Here is a 20,592-nt window from a genome sequence, read left to right as displayed (position 1 = left end):
CCCAATCGTAATAACTCAAGGGATCCTAGTTTAACAGAGAACATCGGGTGAGAATGGTTGTGTTAGACCAGTGAGGGCTAATCTTTTCGTCGTCGCGTGCCCAAAGCACCCACACCCATAATGCACTACGCACGTGACCCGCCCTAGGCCCTGTCGCATGTGTACACGACCCCACACGCATGCGTACACAACCCCCATGCTTCCCCTCGCCCTCGTACATGTGCGCAAGGAACACCCCCCCCATGCTCCGTTTTGGGCCTAGTAGGGTCTAGTAGGCCTCACAGCAGCCTCCTTGGAGCAAAAATGGGTCACGGGGGGGCACTAACCCTAAACACCCCCCTTGTGCCCTGTTTTGGGCCAACCAGGCCTCCCCGCAGCCTCCTGGGAGCACAAACGGGGCGTGCTCCCCCACCCCTGGCGCATGGGGCGCATCTCCCATATTCACCTCGCCCACCTCGCGGCAGACCCAAAAATCAGCTGGCCAGCAAGGGGGGGGTACAGTGGAGCTGAGCTAGGCGACGGCTCACGTGCCCGCAGAGAGGGTGTCAAACTCAAGGCCCAGGGGCCAGATCCAGCCCATGGGGTGCTTAGCTCTAGCCCGGGAGCGAACCTGGAAATAGCCAAGGACCACCCGTCCCCCCCGAGCTCCGTTTTTGCTGGCAGAGGGCTATTAAAATGAGAAAAAAAACCAAGGGGAAGATTTTATGATTGGGCAGAGAGAGGAAACTTGAAAAGAAAGTAGGAAGATATAGAACCCAGCGGATGCACCGTTAAGTGGAAAGGAGAGGAAGAATGGGAAAACAGAAAAGAAAATATTAAATATATAAGTATATATACAAAAACTAGACATAAAATGGGGGGAGAATATAGTTAGGATAGATTAGCGAAGGTAAGGGAATAAGAAATGATATTAAATTATACTTGGGTTTGCAGAAATATCATCCCAAGGAAACATAAACTGAGATCTCAAAGAGACACCAACAATAATAGAAAAGAAGGGGAGAGAGGAGGAGAGAAGGAAAGGAAGATGGGGGAAAGAAGAAAGAAGTAAGGAGAGGAGGATGGGAAGGAGAGGAAGAGAAGGAGAGAGGGTAGGAAGGGGAAGAATAGGAGTAGGAGAAAGGTAAGGGAAGAAGGAAGGGAAAGGAGAGGAGGAAGAAAGGAGAGAAGGGAGGGAGGGAGAAAAGAAAGGGAAAATAAGGAGAAAGGGATGGTAAATAAAGCAACCCAAACTGTATATTATAACCTATTAAATGAAATAATAAATGTATACGAATGATAAATGTAAAGAAGAATAACAATTATACAATACAATATAATAGCAGGGTTGGAAGGGACCTTGGAGGTCTTCTAGTCCAACCCCCTGCCTAGGCAGGAAACCCTATACCGTTTCAGACAAAATGGCTATCCAACATCTTCTTAAAGACTTCCAGTGTTGGGGCATTCACAACTTCTGGAGGCAACTTCTGTTCCACTGATTCATTGTTCTAACTGTCAGGAAATTTCTCCTCAGTTCTAAGTTGCTTCTCTCCTTGATTAGTTTCCACCCATTGCTTCTTGTTCTACCCTCAGGTGCCTTGGAGAATAGTTTGACTCCCTCTTCTTTGTGGCAACCCCTGAGATATTGGAACACTGCTATCATGTCTCCCCTGGTCCTTCTTTCTATTAAACTAGACATATCCAGTTCCTGCAACAGTTCTTCATATGTTTTAGTCTCCAGTCTCCTCATCATCTTTGTTGCCCTTCTCTGCACTCTTTCCAGAGTCTCCACATCTTTTCTACATCGTGGTGACCAAAACTGAATGCAGTATTCCTGCAGTATAACTATGCCAGTTATCAGCTGCCTTTGGAGTCAGACATCAGTCAGGCAGAGGAACAGCAGGAGCCTGTTCCCAGTGTGCACATGCGCAGAGGTGCCAGACGAAGGGAACAGCTAAAGAACGGGGGTTGACTTGGGAGTAAGGTCACAGGTGGACGGTGAATGGCCCCTCCCAGAGGCAAGGAAAGAGGAGCGAAACGGGAGTGGAGTTTGCAGGAGACAATTAGTTCGCTTCATTGGTTCATGACTCTCTTGAGAGTCCTTGCCAAGTTTTGCTGATCTCGGCCTGGCAGCTCTCCAAGCCAGATAAGGTCTGTGACTGCAAATCCTCCCTTGAAAGACTTTGCTGGATGTGAATGAGCAGAATTCACAGTCAATTAAGAAAATGTTTTTTTGTCGGGACCAGGAGTTGGCTTCATGCTCTTGGGAAGCCTCGGTGAGAACACCTGAAGACCCAGGTGCTCCTTAGCTCGGCCCCGAATGTCTGCCTTGGCTGTAAGGTTTAAAACGGCATTACGGGAGGCTTCTGGCTAGAAATTTTGGCTTTATATTTTTTTGGTCTCTGGGAATGCCAAGCCGCGGAGGGATTCCTGGCCTTCGGTAGGCCTTCCATGAATCTGGAATGCAACTCTGGGGAACAGCCAAGGCTGCTGCTTTGGCACACAACTGCATTATACTGCTGGCACGCAACTTTATGACGGCCGAAGGATGAGAAGACAGAGGGGTCTTTGTGGAGGGCAGAAGCCCATTTCAAGAAGCCCCATCCAGCTTTTTCATCCCATTCCAATAACCCAGGAGTGTTTAAACTTAAGGCCTGCAGGCCGGATCTGGCTGTGCAATGCTTAGATCTGGCCTGCAGGGTCATCCCCTGCCAGTGAAAATGAAGCTCGGAAGGGCTTCGCGCAGCCCCCCCACCCCATCCCAGCTCTGCTTTGCTGGCAGAGGGCTATCAAAACAAAGTAAAAACAAAAGGAGACATGTTTCCCCTTTTGCATCTGAGGATGGAAGAAGGGACAGGAAAGGAGAAAAGGGAAGAGGGAAGACAAAGACAAAGAAAGATGGGAAGAGAGCAAGGACGGAAAAATAAGGGAAGAGGGGAAGGGAGAAGAAAGAAGAATCAAGAAAGAAGGAAAAAGAAGAGAAAGAAGGAAGGCATGGAGGGAGGGAGGGAGGGAGGAAGGAGGATGGATGGAAGGAAGGAATGTAGGAAGAAGAATGGATGGGTGGATGGAAGGAAGGAAGGTAGGAAGAATGGATGGATGGGTGGATGGAAGGAAGGAAGGTAGGAAGAATGGATGGATGGATGGATGGATGGATGGATGGATGGATGGATGGATGGATGGATGGAAGGAAGGAAGGAAGGAGGATGGATGGAAGGAAGGTAGGTAGGAAGAAGGATGGATGGATGGAAGGAAGGAAGGAAGGAGGATGGATGGAAGGAAGAAAGATAGGAAGAAGGATGGATGGATGGAAGGAAGGTAGGAAGAATGGATGGATGGATGGATGGATGGATGGATGGATGGAAGGAAGGAAGGAGGATGGATGGAAGGAAGGTAGGTAGGAAGAAGGATGGATGGATGGATGGAAGGAAGGAAGGAGGATGGATGGAAGGAAGAAAGATAGGAAGAAGGATGGATGGATGGATGGATGGATGGATGGATGGATGGATGGATTGAAGGAAGGAAGGAAGGAGGATGGATGGAAGGAAGGTAGGAAGAAGGATGGATGGATGGATGAATGGAAGGAAGGAAGGAAGGAAGGAGGATGGATGGAAGAAAGGTAGGAAGAAGGATGGATGGATGGATGGAAGGAAGGAAGGAGGATGGATGAAAGGAAGGTAGGAAGAAGGATAGATGGATGGATGGATGGATGGATGGATGGATGGATGGATGGATGGAAGGAAGGAAGGAAGGAAGGAAGGAAGGAAGGAAAGAAGGAAGATTATATTGAGCCTGAGGGAGGGTTATAGGGAAGCCATGCCTTAGCAGTTGGCCACCACAGGTGCCCCCAACACGAGTGACATGAAGCTGGCCACACCACACCCACACTACGAGGCTAAACACAACCCTGATGCAGCCCTCAATGAAATGGAGTTTGACACCCTGCACCAACCCATTCCTATCTCCTGCAGCAACAGATGATCTGACACTTAGAAAATGTTTTAGGGTAGAAGTCCCACAAATCACGTTTTACGGCCTGTTCTTTCTACCGCTGATAGGACCTGAAATTCAGAATACAGGTAGTCCTCAACTTACAATAGTTCATTTAGTGACTGTTCAAATTTAGAACAACACTGAAAAAAGTGACTTGCGACCATTTTTCCACAGTTACGGCCTTTGTCGCACCCCCATGGTCAGGTGATCAACATTCAGAGGCTTGGCACAACTGGTTCATACTTATTGATTTTTGATTTGATTGATTTTATTATATTTATATGCTGCCCTTTTCCCCCGGAGGGGACTCAGGATGGCTCACAATTCAAATCAGGGAAGGGGGGGTGACCGTGGCTGTGTCCCCAAGGTCACGTGATTTCCCCTTTTGCAACTTTTTGACAAGGAAAGTCAATGGGAAACCAGCTTCACTTAACGACCGGATTACTAACTTATCAGCTGCAGCGATTCACTTAACAGCTGTGGCAAAAGAAAGCTTGTAAAATGGGGCAAAACTCACTTAACAAATGTCTCACTTAACCACATAAGTTTTGGGCTCAATTGTGGTCATTTGTACAGGTAACCCTTGACTTAGAACCATCTAGTGGCCATTCAAAGTTACCTCCTCCCAGAGGGCAGCAACATAAACAGACCATAAAGTGGGTGTCTTTAACAATGCTTCGATCTCTAAGCACATAGTGCTTATAAGCAGTAGCAATAGCAATAGCAGTTAGACTTATATACCGCTTCATAGGGCTTTCAACCTTCTCTAAGCGGTTTACAGAGTCAGCATATTGCCCCCACAGTCTGGGTCCTCATTTCACACACCTCGGAAGGATGGAAGGCTGAATCAACTTTAAGCCGGTGAGATTTGAACTGCTGAAATGCAGATAGCAGTCAGCTGAAGTGGCCTGCAGTACTGCACTCTAACCACCACTGCACCACCTCGGCTCTTTTCAGTATCCTGAATAACAGGAATCGGACTTCCTACTTTCCTATCTTAGGCCAAACCAAACAGTGATGCAATTGAGGACTATAAGAGCCATGGTGGCAGAGTGGTTAGAATGCATTACTGCAGGATACTTCTGCTGACTGCTGGCTGCCTGTAATTTGGCAGTTCGAATCTCATCAGGCTCAAGGTTGACTCAGCCTTCCATCCTTCCGAGGTGGGTAAAATGTGGACCCAGATTGTTGGGGGCAATAGGCTGACTCTGTAAATTGCTTAGAGTGGGCTGTAAAGCACTGTGAAGTGGTATGTAAGTCTAAGTACTATTGCTATCTGTAGAACTGGGGGCCATTCAATGAAACTGATCAAATAAAATTTAAAAAGTGCTTCACCACAGGGCATACAGTTCACTTGGCATTTATGACCGCCAGTCAGTAAAGATCTCCAAATTAGCTTCAAAGGGGGGATTTAATTCAGGGAAGATGGGACTATCGAAGTCCAAGTATACCTCCAGGTAGGTGGTAACCGATCGCGAGGTACTACTTGAGGAGGAACACAAGAAGGCATAGGTGGGTTTCAGAGATGCGTTCCTACCGGCATTACTGCTGGTTCGGTGCATGCTCAATTTTGTGCGCACAGACCTGACACGCACTATGCGCATGTGCGCAGTTGCCTATAAATAGTCTGTGCATGAACAGAACATTTTAAAAGGTAAAAAAAAAAAGATGTCGCAGCAACCGGGGAACCAGTTTGGGGGCGTGGTGAGCATGCGGTCCCTAGTCGCCAGAGACCCAGTCGCCATTTCCACTACCGGTGGAAAGTGTGAACCACTAGGAATCCACCTCTGGTGGGTTTCCATCTCCTGCTTGCAAGCATCCAGGACAGTGGTTCTCAACCTTCCCAATGCCATGACCCTTTAATACAGTTCCTCATGTTGTGGTGACCCCCAACCATAAAATTGGTGTCTCGGTTCCTAAGACCATCGAAAATATGTGTTTTCTGATGGTTTATGGTTTATGGTTTAATTTATTTGTATGCCGCCCTTTTCCCTGAAGGGACTCAGGGCGGCTCACAACTCAAAGGGAGGGGAAAATACAAACAGAGTAACAAGAACACAAAAACCATACATAGTTAAAAACACAGCAATTGTACCATTCGAAATGGGGCAGCGAGTCTTTAGCCCCAGGCCTGTCGGAACAGCCAGGTTTTAAGGGCTATGCGGAAGGCCTGGAGGGTGGTGAGGGTACGAATTTCCACGGTTTTAGGTGACCCCTGTGAAAGGATCGTTCAACCCCCCCACCCGGGGTCCCGACCCAAAGGTGAAAACCACTGATCCAGGAGCTCACGTGAGAAATTAAAATTTAAACTGAGGTGATCCAAAAGAGCATTACGTTTAAGATATCGTTCCAGTCCCCGTTTTACATGCTTTTTGGGTGGAGAACCTCTGGTGCGTCATTCCAAAACCAAATATAGCTTTTGGTCCCGAAAAAGGTGCAATACAGCCTTGTTCCAAAAACTGAAAAGATTGCATTGTGGTCTTCTGCCAATTTGAAGGAAAACTCGGATTTTGGAAACCAGAAACGTTATTTCCTCATTTCTAAAACAGCAGGCAGGTTTGGTTTTCTAGCTACATATAATCCTCAACTTACGACCATATATTTAAGCCCCAAATTTACGTTGCTAAGGCGTTTGTTAAGTGAGGGCTGCCCCGTTTTCTGTCAAGTGAATTTTGTCCCATTTTATGTCCCTGTCTTGCTACAGTTGTTAAATGAATCGCTGCAGTGGTTAAGTCAATAAGATGGTTGTTGAGTGATTCTGGTTTCCCCCATTGACTTTGCTCATCAGGAGGTCACGAAAGATGTGGACATGGTCTCCGGGGCAACCGTCATAAGTATGAATCAGTTGCCAAAAATCTGTATTTTGATCAGGTGACTATGGGGAGGCTGCAATGGTCGTAAGTGTGAAAAATGATCCGGTGCTTTTGTAACTAACTGAACACCTGCAAACTGAAGACTACCTGTGTTTCGGGATGGAACAAAAGAACAGAAATAATTTTTTTTTATACAAAGAACCAAAGCTCTGAATCCAGGTCTGTTTTTTGATGACCAGCCTTGGAAAACACGCAACTAAACATGTGCAGAGTGCGGTTTTTCCACCGGGGGGAGGCTAGGCCCAAACAACTTATTTCAACCAATGTAAAGAAGTCATCTGCTGATCTGCAAAGTCCAGAACAATTTGTGGGCAGCTCCTCCTCACTTCCTGCAGCAGGGGTGTCAAACTCAATTTCATTGAGGGCCACATAATTTGGACATAAATTGTTTCAACTCCTACCCTCCAAACGATGCGATGGAGCCCTGCACACCAAGACAATTAGACACAAGGACAGTTTTTCCCCGAATGCCATCACTCTGCTAAATAAATAATTCCCTCACCACAGGGACGTGCAGTCACTAGAGGCAGGGGAGGCATGGCCTCACCAGTCATGAGGAAAAGGAATTTTAAAGAATTTTTTTTAAATAATTAAAGCCAAGGTAGTTGCTACCAGATTCACAGTGACTTGGAACAGTGCTTTGTGTTAACCATAGGAGGAGGCCAGAGAAATAGGGGCCTCCTGTGCATAAGGAATTTTTCACCTTTTAAGAGATAACCAAGGGTTAAAATGCGAAGAATTTCTTATGCAAATGAGCCACGTATTCTCTCGCCTCCTGTAGAGGGCATTTTTAGAGGCTTTTTAGAGTTCTCTGGGAGCAACTAGCTCAGTCTGACAGAGCTCTGGACTTTCATGAGGGGAGGGCAGGGCAGGGCAGGCAGAAGCAGAGTTGAAATTATCTCTGAAACAGCTGGAAAAGGTGCGTGTGTGCGGAGGGGGGGAGGAATTCAAAAAGTTTGATCGGAAGGCAGCAGGGGAAGGGGGGGTATGGCAGAGGAGCTGCTTTCAAGCCTTTGGAAATATATCCAATCCAACTTCTGTGTTTGTTTGAGAGTGAGGGAGGGAGGGAGAGAGGGAGGGAGGAGGGCAAGGGAGAAGAAAAAAAATGGGAAAACTTATTTTGCAAGGGGGAAAAATGCTGTTGCTTTAAATCGGAACTGAGCATGCCTGGCTGTGGAATTCTGGGAGTTGAAGTCCACAAGTCTAAAAAGTGCCTCACCAGGCCTAAAGCTGACCGCACGTCACTGCTCGCCACTGTCCGACTATTCACCAAGGCGGCATTACTATTACTATTAGTCTTCTCATCGTTCCAATCACTCATCTCCTCCCACTTAGGACTGCAGGACTGTAACTTTGTTGCTTGTATCCTTACGATTTATACTGATATTGTTTCCTGATTGCTTATTTGTATTCTATGACTATCATTAAGTGCTGTACCTTAGGATTCTTGACGAATGTATCCTGTCTTTTTATGTACAATGAGAGCCTATGCACCAAAGACAAATTCCTTGTTCGTCCAATCACACTTGACCAATAAATAAATAATTCAATTCCATTCCATTCCATTCCAGTTGTGTTTGACCTCGGAGCGCTGGGGAGAAGGACCACGGGGTGTGATGTGGCTGGGGGCATGGCCATGGCGGGTGTGACACAGAACTTGTGTCGGCGGCACCTGTGGCATTAAGGCAGGACTTTCCTGAAACCCTTCCTTACTCTCATTATTATTTTTTAAAAATATTTTTTATTAAATGTTTTGATCTTTAAAAACAATAGGAAAGACCCAGCAAAGGAAAAAAAGACAATAAGACAAAACAAAACATAGAACATACATAACAATATACAGTAATTTTACAGCTTCCTCTATCGGCTTTCCTTCTTAGCTTTTATAATTCTCCCTTCTGCATTGCCTTCCTCTCACTTTGTCCTATAATATAATAAACATAATATTAACACTTATAATGGTATTCATTATTTATATCTCCATATATTTGTATTCTCTATTTTCTGTCTTGGCTTCTCTTTTCTAGCCCCTCGTATACTTTATTCCATACTTTATAGAAAGTATGGAATACTCACTCTCATTATAATCTTCTTCTTTCCTTCCTTCCTCTTCTTTTTCCTTCCCTCTTCATTCTCCTTTCTTCTTCCTTTCCCTCCTTCCTTATTTATCCTTCCTTGCTGTTTCCTCTTTTTCTTTTTTTGGTCTTTCCTCTTTCCCTTTCTCCTTTCCTGTCCCTTCTTGCATGCTGAATTGCAAAAGGGGAAACATTTCTCCTTCTGTTTTGCTTTTAGTCTGTTTAGTCTCCTCTGCCAGTAAAAATGGATGGGGCAAGGGGCTACACGCAGCCCCTGGAGCTCCATTTTCACTAGCAGAGGCACCTTTGCTATTTCCAGGCAGGCCCCCTGGGCTGGATCTAAGAACCTTACGGGCCGAATTCAGCCTCCTGGGCCTTGAATTTCACACCCCTGTCCTAGAGAATGAACTATTGGGGGGGGGATATTAAAAGAGGAAGAATATTAAAGGTAAAGGTTCCCCTCGAACATATGTGCTAGCCGTTCCTGACTCCAGGGGGGGTGTGCTGATCTCAGTTTCAAAGCCGAAGAGCCAGCGCTGTCCGAAGATGACTCCATGGCCATGTGGCCGGCATGACTAAATGCCGAAGGAGCACGGAACACTGTTACCTTCCCACCAAAGGTGGTTCCTATTTTTCTACTTGCATTTTTACGCGCTTTCGAACTTCTAGGTTGGCAGAAGCTGGGACTAGTAACGGAAGCTCACTCCATTATGCGGCACTAGGGATTCGAGCCGCTGAACTGCCGACCTTTCAGATCGACAAGCTCAGCGTCTTAGCCGCTGAGCCACCACGTTCCCTAGATAGAATATTACATTTCCCCGAAGGAGAAATGGAGAAAATTTTTAACAAAAGCAGAAAGCAGGCCCAGTCTTCCTGCCATAGCCTCAAGCAGAAGTCTCAAGTCTTTAGAGATGGATATTTTGTACTGTTGGGCTATTAAGAAAGACTGGGCCAATCTATTCATAAACCAAACGCCTTCAGCCACAGCTCCCACATCTGATGGGATTAAGAAGTTACATTCCCCCACCCAAATTCTAAGGGCAGGACATGACCTTTAGGATAAAATAGGATTAACCCACCACCATTAGAATAGCAAAAGACACAAGGCTCACTACATTGCACGACTCCCTGGAGCATCTCAATCACAAAACCCCAGAAACCTATAAAGATCCATCACACACTCAACCATTTTGTCAGTCACCCCAGAAACATTTCTGCTGTCATTGAAGTTTCTGGAAAACCAAATACACCTTCTTTCCTTGCAGTCAGTTTCCATTTTTATTTCCATCACGAATCTGGATTTGGAAACCGAATCGGATTTTGCTTCCTACAAATAGTACATTTTCCACCTCCTAAATTAGCCTCTGGTTTTAAAAATACACCCTTGCATTGCTCTACTTTCGCTTTTGCAGTTAAAAAAACGTTATCATTGCATTGGAAATGGAAGCATCTCTGGTTTTGTTAAGTGGTGGATTTGTGGTTGTTGAGAATTAATCGCACTGGGCCAGAGAAGCTACTCCAAACACATCAAAACAATTTCTGGCCATCATTTTTGGCCACCGACAAGTTGCTTCTAGACAGCCAACAGATTACCAAGTTTCTTTGGCAAACATTTTAAGCCACTGTTTTTTCTCTGTCTCGGAAATGTTTGAGACTGCCAGTGTCTGTGAAAGAGAATTTCAGAACCTACAATCACATCCTACAATTCTCCAGTAGGAATGCAGAATTCAGTAGAGGGATTAAAGTGTGTGTGGGGGAGGGGGGGACTCCAACCTAGAAGAAGCGAGGAAGGTCCCATTCAGGGCTCAAGAATGTTAAAATATTCATGACTGGGAGAGACATGGGAACAAGGTCAGTCCGTGAATAGGGATAGCAACTAAGTCAGCCAATGGGAGCTTAAACAGATCTGAGTCTGTGCAGAGAATTGAAACAGAAACTTAAGAAGAAAGCAGTCTGCTGCTCTGTGAAGTAAACTAGCAGTCTTTCTAGTCTGCTGAAATGAATCTAACTGCTTGTGTTTGCCTGTAACTCTCCTGCCTTGTGTTTACTTGGAAGAATCACCTATTGGTATTGTACATTTATTCATCTATTCTTATGTATATAAAGAAGTTAATGAATCCAGCTGAATCAGTTATCTGTGTGTGCTTTCTGGATTTGAATTTATGCAACAAACTCTGACAAAGAACCTTTGAGGAGCAAGGAAATGGATCATGAACAAAACTAAGAGAAGATGGAACTGTGAAAACAAACGAGATGTTGTTATGCAGTGTTTCTTTACTGACGGAAGAGAAAATTTGGAGCTCTGGGTTCAACCGTGGGGTCCTTCATGCTCTCTGAGCGTGGTGGTTTTCTTGCAGACATTTCATTACCAAATTAGCTAACATCATCAGTGCACTCTACAAAAAAAAAACCAACAAGCTCAGAGAGCAGCAAGGACCCCACCACGGTGCTTTTTCAAGAGGCAGCTGGATTTCCTGGATTTCCTTTGAAGACATTTCACTTCTCATCCAAGAAGCTTGTTTAGCTCTGGCTGGAGGGTGGGGAATGGAAGGATTTATACGCCTTGCTGACAGCTGGTCGTTTGCATTCTCTTAGCAAGCCGTTAAGGCCACCCGGAAGTTTATGTTATCAGCATCAACCAAATGATGCAAAGGGGCATGGAGCCTTCTTGGAACTGTTCAAAGGACTGTGTTGTAAACTGGAGATAGATGATGTCGTATCACTCCTCCTCTGTTGAGATGGGAGCTGTTCAATTTTGACATAGATGGCCTCTTTGATCCCACTTTCATAGCAGCGGTCCACTGTGTCCAAAATGTGGACTTTGCTGTCTTCAAAAAGAGTGTTCTTTGTCTTTTAAATGAAGATGGACTACTGAATCTAGTCCTGATGAGTTTGTTCTCCTACGCTTTTCCTTTTACATTTTTTTTCTTTTCATGCCCGTGCAGGCAAGAGCAGAGGTGAAATCCTCTCTGAAACAGCTGGAAAAGGTACGTGTGGGTCGGAGGGAGGGGGAGGAATTCAAACTTCATCCTCAAGTGTAGATCCCTCCCCAAGTGTAGTTTGATTGCAGGCAGAGCCACGTTGCCTTTTCAAACACACACACACACACACACACACACACACACACACATACAGCTGGATAAAACTATATAAGCCCAGCTTCACTGATTACAAGTTTGAGAAGGCAATGTGGTTCCACCTGCAATCAAAGGCTCGGATCGGCTCCAATCCAACTTCTGTGTTTGTGTTTGTTTGAGAGAGAGAGTGAGTGAGTGAGTGCGTGTGTCTGTTTGAGAGAGGGGGGAGGGAGAGAAGGAGGAAGGAGGGGGATGGAGAAGAAAAAGAATGAAGGAAACTTTTTCGCAAAGGAGAAAAATAAATGCTGTCGCTTTAAATCGGAACTGAGCATGCCTGGCTGTGGAATTCTGGGAGTTGAAGTCCACAGGTCTAAAAAAATTCGAAACCCCTGTGTCAGTGCCTCACCAGCCATAAACATCACCGCACATCACTGCATGTTGCTCATTTTGTTTCTGGGTGTTTTACCCTTGGGGTGGATAAACTTCCTGCCTTAGTGTAATCTTGGGTTTGAAGTGTGCACGTATGTTGTGTTGGCTGAAGAGCCTCCTGAGCTTTTCCAACCAGCTTGCCTGCAAGGAGTATAAATCCTTCCATTCCCCACCATCCAGTCAGAGCTGCAGAAGCTTCTTGGATGAGAAGCGAACCGGAAACCAGAAAGTCCAGTCGCCTCTTGAAAAAAAGGCATCTTTGGGACTTCTATTACCCGGCTGACTGAGAATCTCCAAGGACAAGGATTCCACAAATGTTTCTTGGCTCGGTTTACACACTACGGGTGTTACTTGAACATCGGAGTATGCACTGGGATCACGCCAGAGCTGTAGATGAACTGGCCAAATGGGTTGTGTTCTCCTCCATGAAGAAAAAGAAGAGAAATGTCTTTATAATCCCCTCCCCTTTTTTTCACGAGGGGCTTCCAGAGATCCATGGCCAACCTTGCTTGCTCCTGAACCCAAATGAAGGAGAAGGGGAGGTGGTAAAGCCAAGGAACATCAAAAGAACTCTGTTATAATTTGGGGAAGTGTTCAAGGACAATAAAAGGACTCCAATGTCCCCTTACTTCTACCCAGTGGTGGGACTCAGCCGGTTTGCACCTATTCGGGAGAACCGGTTGGTAACTTTCTAAGCAGTTCGGAGAACCGGTTGTTGGAAGAAATCTCCTTTTGTTTTTTTCCACTTTACAGGGCTAATCCTGTAAGGAAGGTAGGAAGGAAACATTCTGGTGTTGTTTCTAGCCTAATCTTGATTGCCCTGCTTACAGAAACTGCCTCTCCGGTTAACCCTTCTGACATTGTAACAGCCAAGGCGAAGCGCCCATCGATGTGAGTGACATTGAATTGGCCATACCCACACAGTCACATGACCACCGAGCCCCACCTACCCAGCTGGTCACTGGGCAGAGAACCGGTTGCTAAATTATTTGAATCCCATCACTGCTTCTACCTCACACTGTATGATCCCAGGGGTGGGATTCAAAAATTTTAGCATCTGGTTCTCTGCCCGGTGGGTGTGGCTTACTCAACCTCCTGCACCACCACGGCTTTCCTCAAACCTCTGGAAGGGCAAAAATGCTCCCCCCACCAGGCTCTGGAGGCCTGTTTGTGGACTTACTTCCAGGAGGCCTGTTTTTCATCCTCCCCAGGCTCCCCAGGCTTCCCTTGAGCCTCCAGGAGCCTCTCCCAGGTTGCGGAAGCCCTCAGGAGGCCGGAAATGGGACCATTTCCGGACTTCCAAGAGGCCTGCTTTTCTCCCTCCCCAGGCTCCGGAAGCTTTCCTTGAGCCTCCGGGAAGGTGAGAACAGCCTCCCCTAGGCTGTGGAGGCCGGAAATGGGGCCATTTTCAGACTTCCGGAGCTTCCAAAAGGCCTGTTTTTCACCCTCCCAGTGCTTCTGTGCATGGGCCCTGCACTAAACTGGCATCCAAAACAGGCCACATGGAGACTCCTGGGAGGGGCCGAAAAGAGTGGGCAGGGCCAGCCAGTGCCTGCAAATACCGGTTCGGCGAACCAGATGTAAAATTAGCAACTGGTTCGCCTGAACCGGTTCAAACTGGCTGAATACCATCCCAGCTCATACATTCTACGTGATGAATGGATTTATGATTACTATGATCATGATTTATCACTTATATCTTTTATCTACACTGAGAGCTTATGCACCAAAGACGAAATGCTTTGTGCGTCCAATCCCACTTGGCCAATAAAGAATTCTATTCTATTCTTAGGTGCATAGATCCTAATGGGGCATTCCAGGCAACCCAAACCAGCTTTGATTTTTAAACATTCTGAACATTTTTTTTCCTTGAGTTCACCTTTGACTCCTGGTGAATTCATGGAAACTCAAGGTTTCCCCCGAAAACCATCGAGGTTCTCCATCACCGAGGATTCTTCCAACTTTCCAACATCTGCAATTGCTCCGCAGCTCAAATCCTGACCAGGCCCACGCTGGACCGCCCCTTCCAAGATCAGCTAAGGTCAGCTCGGTGCTTCCACAGAACTGGACAACCTCGCTTTAAGGCGTATGTTTCAAGCTGGAATGCAGCCTACGTGGTGGAGGAAATAGCTGTTTTTTTTCTCCACAGCTGGACAGCTGTCTTCTTCAGACAGTGAACTGCCTCTTGCAAACACAAGCAGCCTTTATAAAAAAAGGAAGTTGCCAGGTCTTTAGCCTATTGAGTAATGTCAGTAAAAATAATCATACGAAGGAGGGGAGGGGAGGGCAGTAGAAGACTGCAGCAACTTGGAAGGCTAGCTGTCCGTTTTTTAAGCCTGCTTTGGCCAGCCCAGCATGCAATTCTCCTAATTTCCCAATGGGGGTTTGTAGTCCAAATGTTGAGAACAACTCTAGGAAGCACGAAGACAGACAGGATTGGAAACAGATGAGCAGCAAAACTGAAGCATGCTACTTTCCATTAGTGTTCGCTAATCAAAACCATCCAGTAGCGTTTCAACTCCTGTTCACTCCTGTCCGAAAAAACTCATCGGATACAAAGAGTATATGCTGAGAGAAATTATTAAAAAGGACAATCATATCTGCAACTTGGTTTTCAGGCTGCAAACCAAGATGATCCAGGCAAGGGGTGTCAAACTCAAGAGCCGGGGCCCAGATCTGACCCGTGGGGTCCTTAGATCTGGCCCACAGAGCCACCCAGGAAACAGCGGACCAGCCCGCGCTGCTCTGCTAGCGAAAACGGGGCCCGGGAGAAGCTGTGTACGGCCCTCCCGAGCTCCTTTTTCGCTGGCAGAGGTCTGCAGGAGGCGGTCGCAGCCGGAAACGGAGCTCAGGAGCCCGTTTTCGCTGACAGAATGCTCGGGCCACCACAGGCACCCGAAACACGAGTGATGTCAAGCTGACCACGTCCCCCCCCTGCCCTTCCCCTGCAAGGTTAAACACAACCCTGATGTGGCCTTTAATGAAATGACGTTTGAGACTCCTAATCTAGGCTCTCGGTAGCATTTAATTAACGTGAAATCAAGGAATAGTAAATCTAATGTACAACTACACGTAAGTCCTCGACATGACCGCAGTTGAGCCCAACAATTCTGTAGCTACGGGAAACAGTTGTGAAAACGAGTTTCGCTCCATTTCGTGACCTTTCTCACCACGGTTATTAAGTGAATCCCTGCAGCTGTTAATCTAGTAAAGGTAAGGCGCAATACTGGAAGAAGGAAGACTTGCCTACAACTCAAGAATGGACATTGAAAGTTACAAACTTAGCCGAGATGGCTAAAATATCGGCATATCTTAAAGATCACTCAAATGAGAGATATAAACGAGACTGAAAAAAATGGATTGACTATATACAAAATAAATACGGGACCAAGAAATTCCAGTTAGCCTATGCTTAAGATCAGAAATGATTTAAATTGTTTAAAGTTAGTTCAGTAAGAAGAAGTTAAGCTCAATGCAGAATGTGATTAGTTTCTTTATTTCTTTTTTTTTTTTTCAATAGATTTTAGACTGTGTTTGTTAGAAATCCATACCGTGTACGGGTTCTGGGAAGTCGGGGGGGGGGAAGGAGGAGGGGGTTGGGTGGAGGGTGGAGGGAGGGAGGGGTATACATTAGGCTAGACAAGAATTTGGTGGTAAACTAGAACTATTTTGACAAACAAAAAATTGTACTCCGATGTCTTACTGATTGAGGAATGATGAAATGTTTGTTTTAAAAGAAATAAAACTTTTGAACCTGAAAAAATCTAGTAAAGGTAAAAGGCAAAGATCCCCCTTGCACATGTGTGCTAGTCGTTCCCAACTCTAGGGGGCGGTGGTGCTCATCTCCGTTTCAAAATCAAAGAGCCAGTGTTGTCTGAAAACGTCTCCATGGTCATGTGGCCGGCATGACTAAATGTTGAAGGCGCACGGAACACTGTTACCTTCCAGTGATGGGTTCCGGATCCCGTTGCAACCGTACTGGTTGCAACAGGGGCTCGGCGTCCACCACATGAACGCATGCAGCATGAGCACGCATCCTTACCTCTTGCGACACCTCTGCAAGCCTGTGTGATGCTCCAGCAGCTCGGCAGAGTGTCACGCAGGCACCATACGCTCCGTGCATATGCGCGGAAGCACCAAAGAGCTCAAATACAGGTAAGGAACTCGAGCTCAAATACAGGTAAGGAACTCCGGTGCTCTGGAGGGCGAGCGGGCCCTCCAGAGCACCGGACTGGAACAGTACCAGGTGCTCCGCGCAGGCACCTTTATGCCCATATCGGGGCGTACCGCCTGCAACCCATCACTGTTATCTTCCCACCAAAGGTAGTCCCCATTTTTCTACTTGCATTTGTACATGCTTTCGAACTGCTAGGCAGCAGAAGTTGGGAGAAGTAACAGGAGCTCACTCAGTTACGTTGTGCTAGGGATTTGAACCGCTGAACTGCTGATCTTTCTGATCGACAAGCTCAGTGTCTTAGCCACTGAGCCAACCAACCACGTTCCACTCGATTCACTTAACAACCGTGTAAAAACTTCTGTAATCTTCCTAAGTTTCCAGAAGCATCATCTAGAACTTAATTTCAATTAAAATCTGGCCCTAAAAGTCACCCTTAAGTCTTCCCCCACCCCAAAAAACAAAAACAAATAAGGATTGGATTTCTCCTCCAACTGAGCAATCACAATTATGTTCCAATTCAGTGCCAAAATTCCCCCCCCCCCATCCCCAGCTGTACCATTTTAACTCAAACACCCTTCTCAATTTACTAACTGGTTTGACTTGTTCCCATCTCAATCCCCTTTCTTAAAGGCACCATCATATCTGCGTGATGGAGAGTAACTTGCAATCCGTTTAGAAAAAGCCAGCCTATCTTCCTACTCAGCATTGCTAATTTTGCAAAATCCAAAACTTATTTTATCTTCGGAGTCAAGTAGGACTTCCGCGATAAAGGTCACTAAGGAAATTCATTGGTGACAGACATTTTCTAGAGATAATTACAGCTAGAAAGTGGGTCTTCCACAGCCAGGAGTAGTATACCTCTAAATCTCATTTCTAAGCAAGAAAAACCAAAATACACAAGTGCAGTATAGGTGGTACCTCGCTCAATAGTAGTAACTGTGAGAGGGATCTTGGAGTCCTAGTGGGCAATCATTTAAATAGGAGCCAGCCGTGTGCAACAGCTGTCAAAAAAGCCAACACAGTTCTAGGCTGCATAAACAGGGATGGAATCAAGATCACGTGAAGTGTTAATACAACTTTATAAGGCCTTGGTAAGGCCACACTTGGAATACGGCATTCAGTTTTGGTTGCCACGATGTAGAAAAGATGGGGAGACTCTAGAAAGAGTGCAGAGAAGAGCAACAAAGAGGATTAGGGGACTGGAGGCTAAAACATATGAAGAACGGTTGCAGGAACTGGGTATGTCTAGTTTAATAGAAAGAAGGACTAGGGGAGACATGATAGCAGTGTTCCAATATCTCAGGGGTTGCCACAAAGAAGAGGGAGTCAAGCTATTCTCCAAAGCACCTGGGGGTAAGACAAGAAGCAATGGGTGGAAACTAATCAAGGAGAGAAGCAACTTAGAACTGAGGAGAAATTTCCTGACAGTGAAAACAATTAATCAGTGGAACAGCTTGCCTCCAGAAGTTGTGAACGCTCCAACACTGGACGTTTTTAAGAAGATGTTGGATAGCCATTTGTCTGAAATGGTGTAGGGTTTCCTGGCTAAGCAGGGGGTTGGATTAGAAGACCTCCAAGGTCCCTTCCAATTCTGTTATTCTATTCTATTCTATTCTATTCGATTTGATTCGTTGAAGGCCCCCAACCTCAACCACATTGTCCAGCCTTGTCAAAAGAGGGGATGAACTTTCTAGAGCAGGGATGTCAAACTGGATTTCTTCAAGGGTCGGATCAACATTGTAGTTCTCCTCTGCGGGCCGGCGCAGGGGTGGGGGTGGACGGGATGGACGCCTCCTGAAGCATCCTGCCAGTCAAAACTCTAACTTGCGGACCTGTTTTGACCATCTGTCTTGGAGAGCGGAGAGCTGCAAAAATTGGCAAGGAGTCTCGGAGAGTCACGAACCAATGAAGCGAACTAATGGTCTCCTGCAAACTCCACTCCCCTTTTGCTCCTCTTTTCTTTCCTCTGGGAGGGGCCATTCCTCGTCCACCTGTGGCCTTACTCCTATGTTGATCCTCGTTCTTTAGCTGGTTCCTTCAGCTGGCAACCTTGCGCATGCGCACAGTGGGAACAGGCTCCAGCTGTTCGTCAGCCTCACTGATGTCTGACTCTGAAGGCAGCTGATAACTGGCGTACGGCTCTGGTCCCCTCTCTGCCTCCGACACAGAGCGACCAATTCACATGTAGACTCCAGATGGAGGCAATCTGGTGCCCTCCCAAACACATGAATTCCCAGAATTCCATCCAGCCACAATGTTAAAGAGGAAACCAATACAGGTAGTCCTCCGACTTACAACAGCCCATTGAGCGACCGTTCAAAGTTACGACAACACTGGGGGAAAAGTGACCTCGGAGTGATTTTCACACTTACAACCATTGCATCCCCATGATCCTGTGATCAAAACTGATCAACTGATTCACGTTTACGACAGTGGCAACGTCCCGGGGTCAAGCGATTCCCCCCGCCCTTTTGCAACCTTCTGACATGCAAAGTCAAAGGGAGGGGGGGGACATTCGATTCACTTAACAATCGGGTTACTAACTGAACGGGAATAGTGATCCACTGAACAACTGTGGCAAAACTGAACTTAACAGATTTCTGATTTGACCAAGGAGAGAATCAACCTAGAAATAAGGAGAATTTTTCTGATAGTGAGAACAATCAATGGATGGAACAGAAGCTGCCTTCGGAAGTTGTGGGGGCTTCATCACTGGAGGTTTTCAAGAAGAGACTGGGCTGCCATCTGTCAGAAACTGCTTGGGGGGGTTGGACTAGATGACCTCTAAGGTCCCTTCCAACTCCGTTCACCTGTTAAAATCTGTTCCCTGCCCCGATCTCTCTCTCTTTTTCGCTTTTCAAAGTTACACAAAAGAGAAGGCGATTCCGATTAAGAATGCGGAGGCGGACAAGATCCAGGGGTTGGTATTCTCTCCTCGGTCCACAGCACTCTCATCCTATCCCGATTTTCTGCCACCGGGGAGAGCGAAAGCGGCGGCTCGATTTCCTTAGCTGATCCTCTGCGATTCCCCGGGTCCAAAGCGAAAGGGCTCCGCGCACGCAACCTCTCTCCTTCCCCTTTTCTCCTGCCCCCGATCCAATCTTCCGAGGACCGGTCTCTTCTCCCCACCCCTCCCGCGCCCCCCTCCAGCGTCATCCTTGCCCGATCTTCAGCGCTGCGCCTTCCTACCGGGATCCACGTTTTCCCGCTTGCCTTCGCTGTCCGCAGTGGCGCCCATAGCCAGGGCGGCCATCGCCAGGGCGGCGCGCAAGGTCAGGATCGCTCGCAGCTCCATGAGCGCAGAGCCCAGCGACAGCACCGAGCGCGGAGAAGCGACTGTCGGGGGGAGACGGGACCGCCCGGGTTTGGTTCGCTCTCGCGAGCGGCGGAGCTTCGGAAAGGATCTCCTCCCGATCGCAAAGCCAATCGCTGCGGTGGGATCCTCCCCTAAAGAGGGTAGGGTTAGAGCCCTGCGTGGAATAGGGGTGGGGTGGAGGGGGGGTATCCTATCCGCCTCCCCTCGAAGACGTGCAAACCTCCTTTCTACCACCCGCCAAAGGGAAACAAAGGTTCCAAAGCCGAAGGACATCAAAGGGAAATCAACGTTCCAAAAGGGAAAGTCCTCCCCCCCCCCCGCGCGCATTCCAGGCTCGATTTTACGCCCCGCTTTTTCTTTCTTTCTTTTTTCTTTCTCAATGGGAATTCGACCCCAGGGCATCCAACCAATCGCCACCCGCGAGAGAGTTTGGCCAATGGGAAACAGGGTGGAAACTTTTCCTGTCCCCTCCCCCTGTCCCCTCGGCAAGCCAATGAAGAGTCTGGAAAGTTCGAGAGAGCCAAAGGAAAGCGGGGTGGGGTGGGGGCAGCAGCTGGAAAAGACGGGCGTTGGGGAGTTTGGTCGTGGGGATAGCGTTAGAATAGAATAGAAAGGAAATAGAATAAATAGAATAGAATAGAATAGGAAACAAAATAGAATAGGAAATAGAATG

The 20,592-nt window shown here is 46.9% G+C and overlaps 1 protein-coding gene across 1 annotated transcript in view; it reads right to left on the bottom strand.

Annotated features, from left to right (window-relative positions):
- PLOD3 (procollagen-lysine,2-oxoglutarate 5-dioxygenase 3) overlaps window positions 1–20,252 on the bottom strand; it is a 58,084-nt gene extending 37,832 nt beyond the window's left edge. The window contains exon 1 of the mRNA XM_032235677.1: window positions 19,793–20,252. Coding sequence (XP_032091568.1) covers window positions 19,793–20,246 — 454 coding nt within the window. The 5' untranslated portion in view covers window positions 20,247–20,252. The remainder of the gene's footprint in view (window positions 1–19,792) is intronic.
- Between the last annotated feature and the right edge of the window lie 340 nt (window positions 20,253–20,592).

This window comes from Thamnophis elegans, chromosome Z (assembly GCF_009769535.1).
Source record: "Thamnophis elegans isolate rThaEle1 chromosome Z, rThaEle1.pri, whole genome shotgun sequence".
NCBI lineage: Eukaryota > Metazoa > Chordata > Lepidosauria > Squamata > Colubridae > Thamnophis > Thamnophis elegans.
This window is presented reverse-complemented; position numbering and strand designations above follow the sequence as displayed.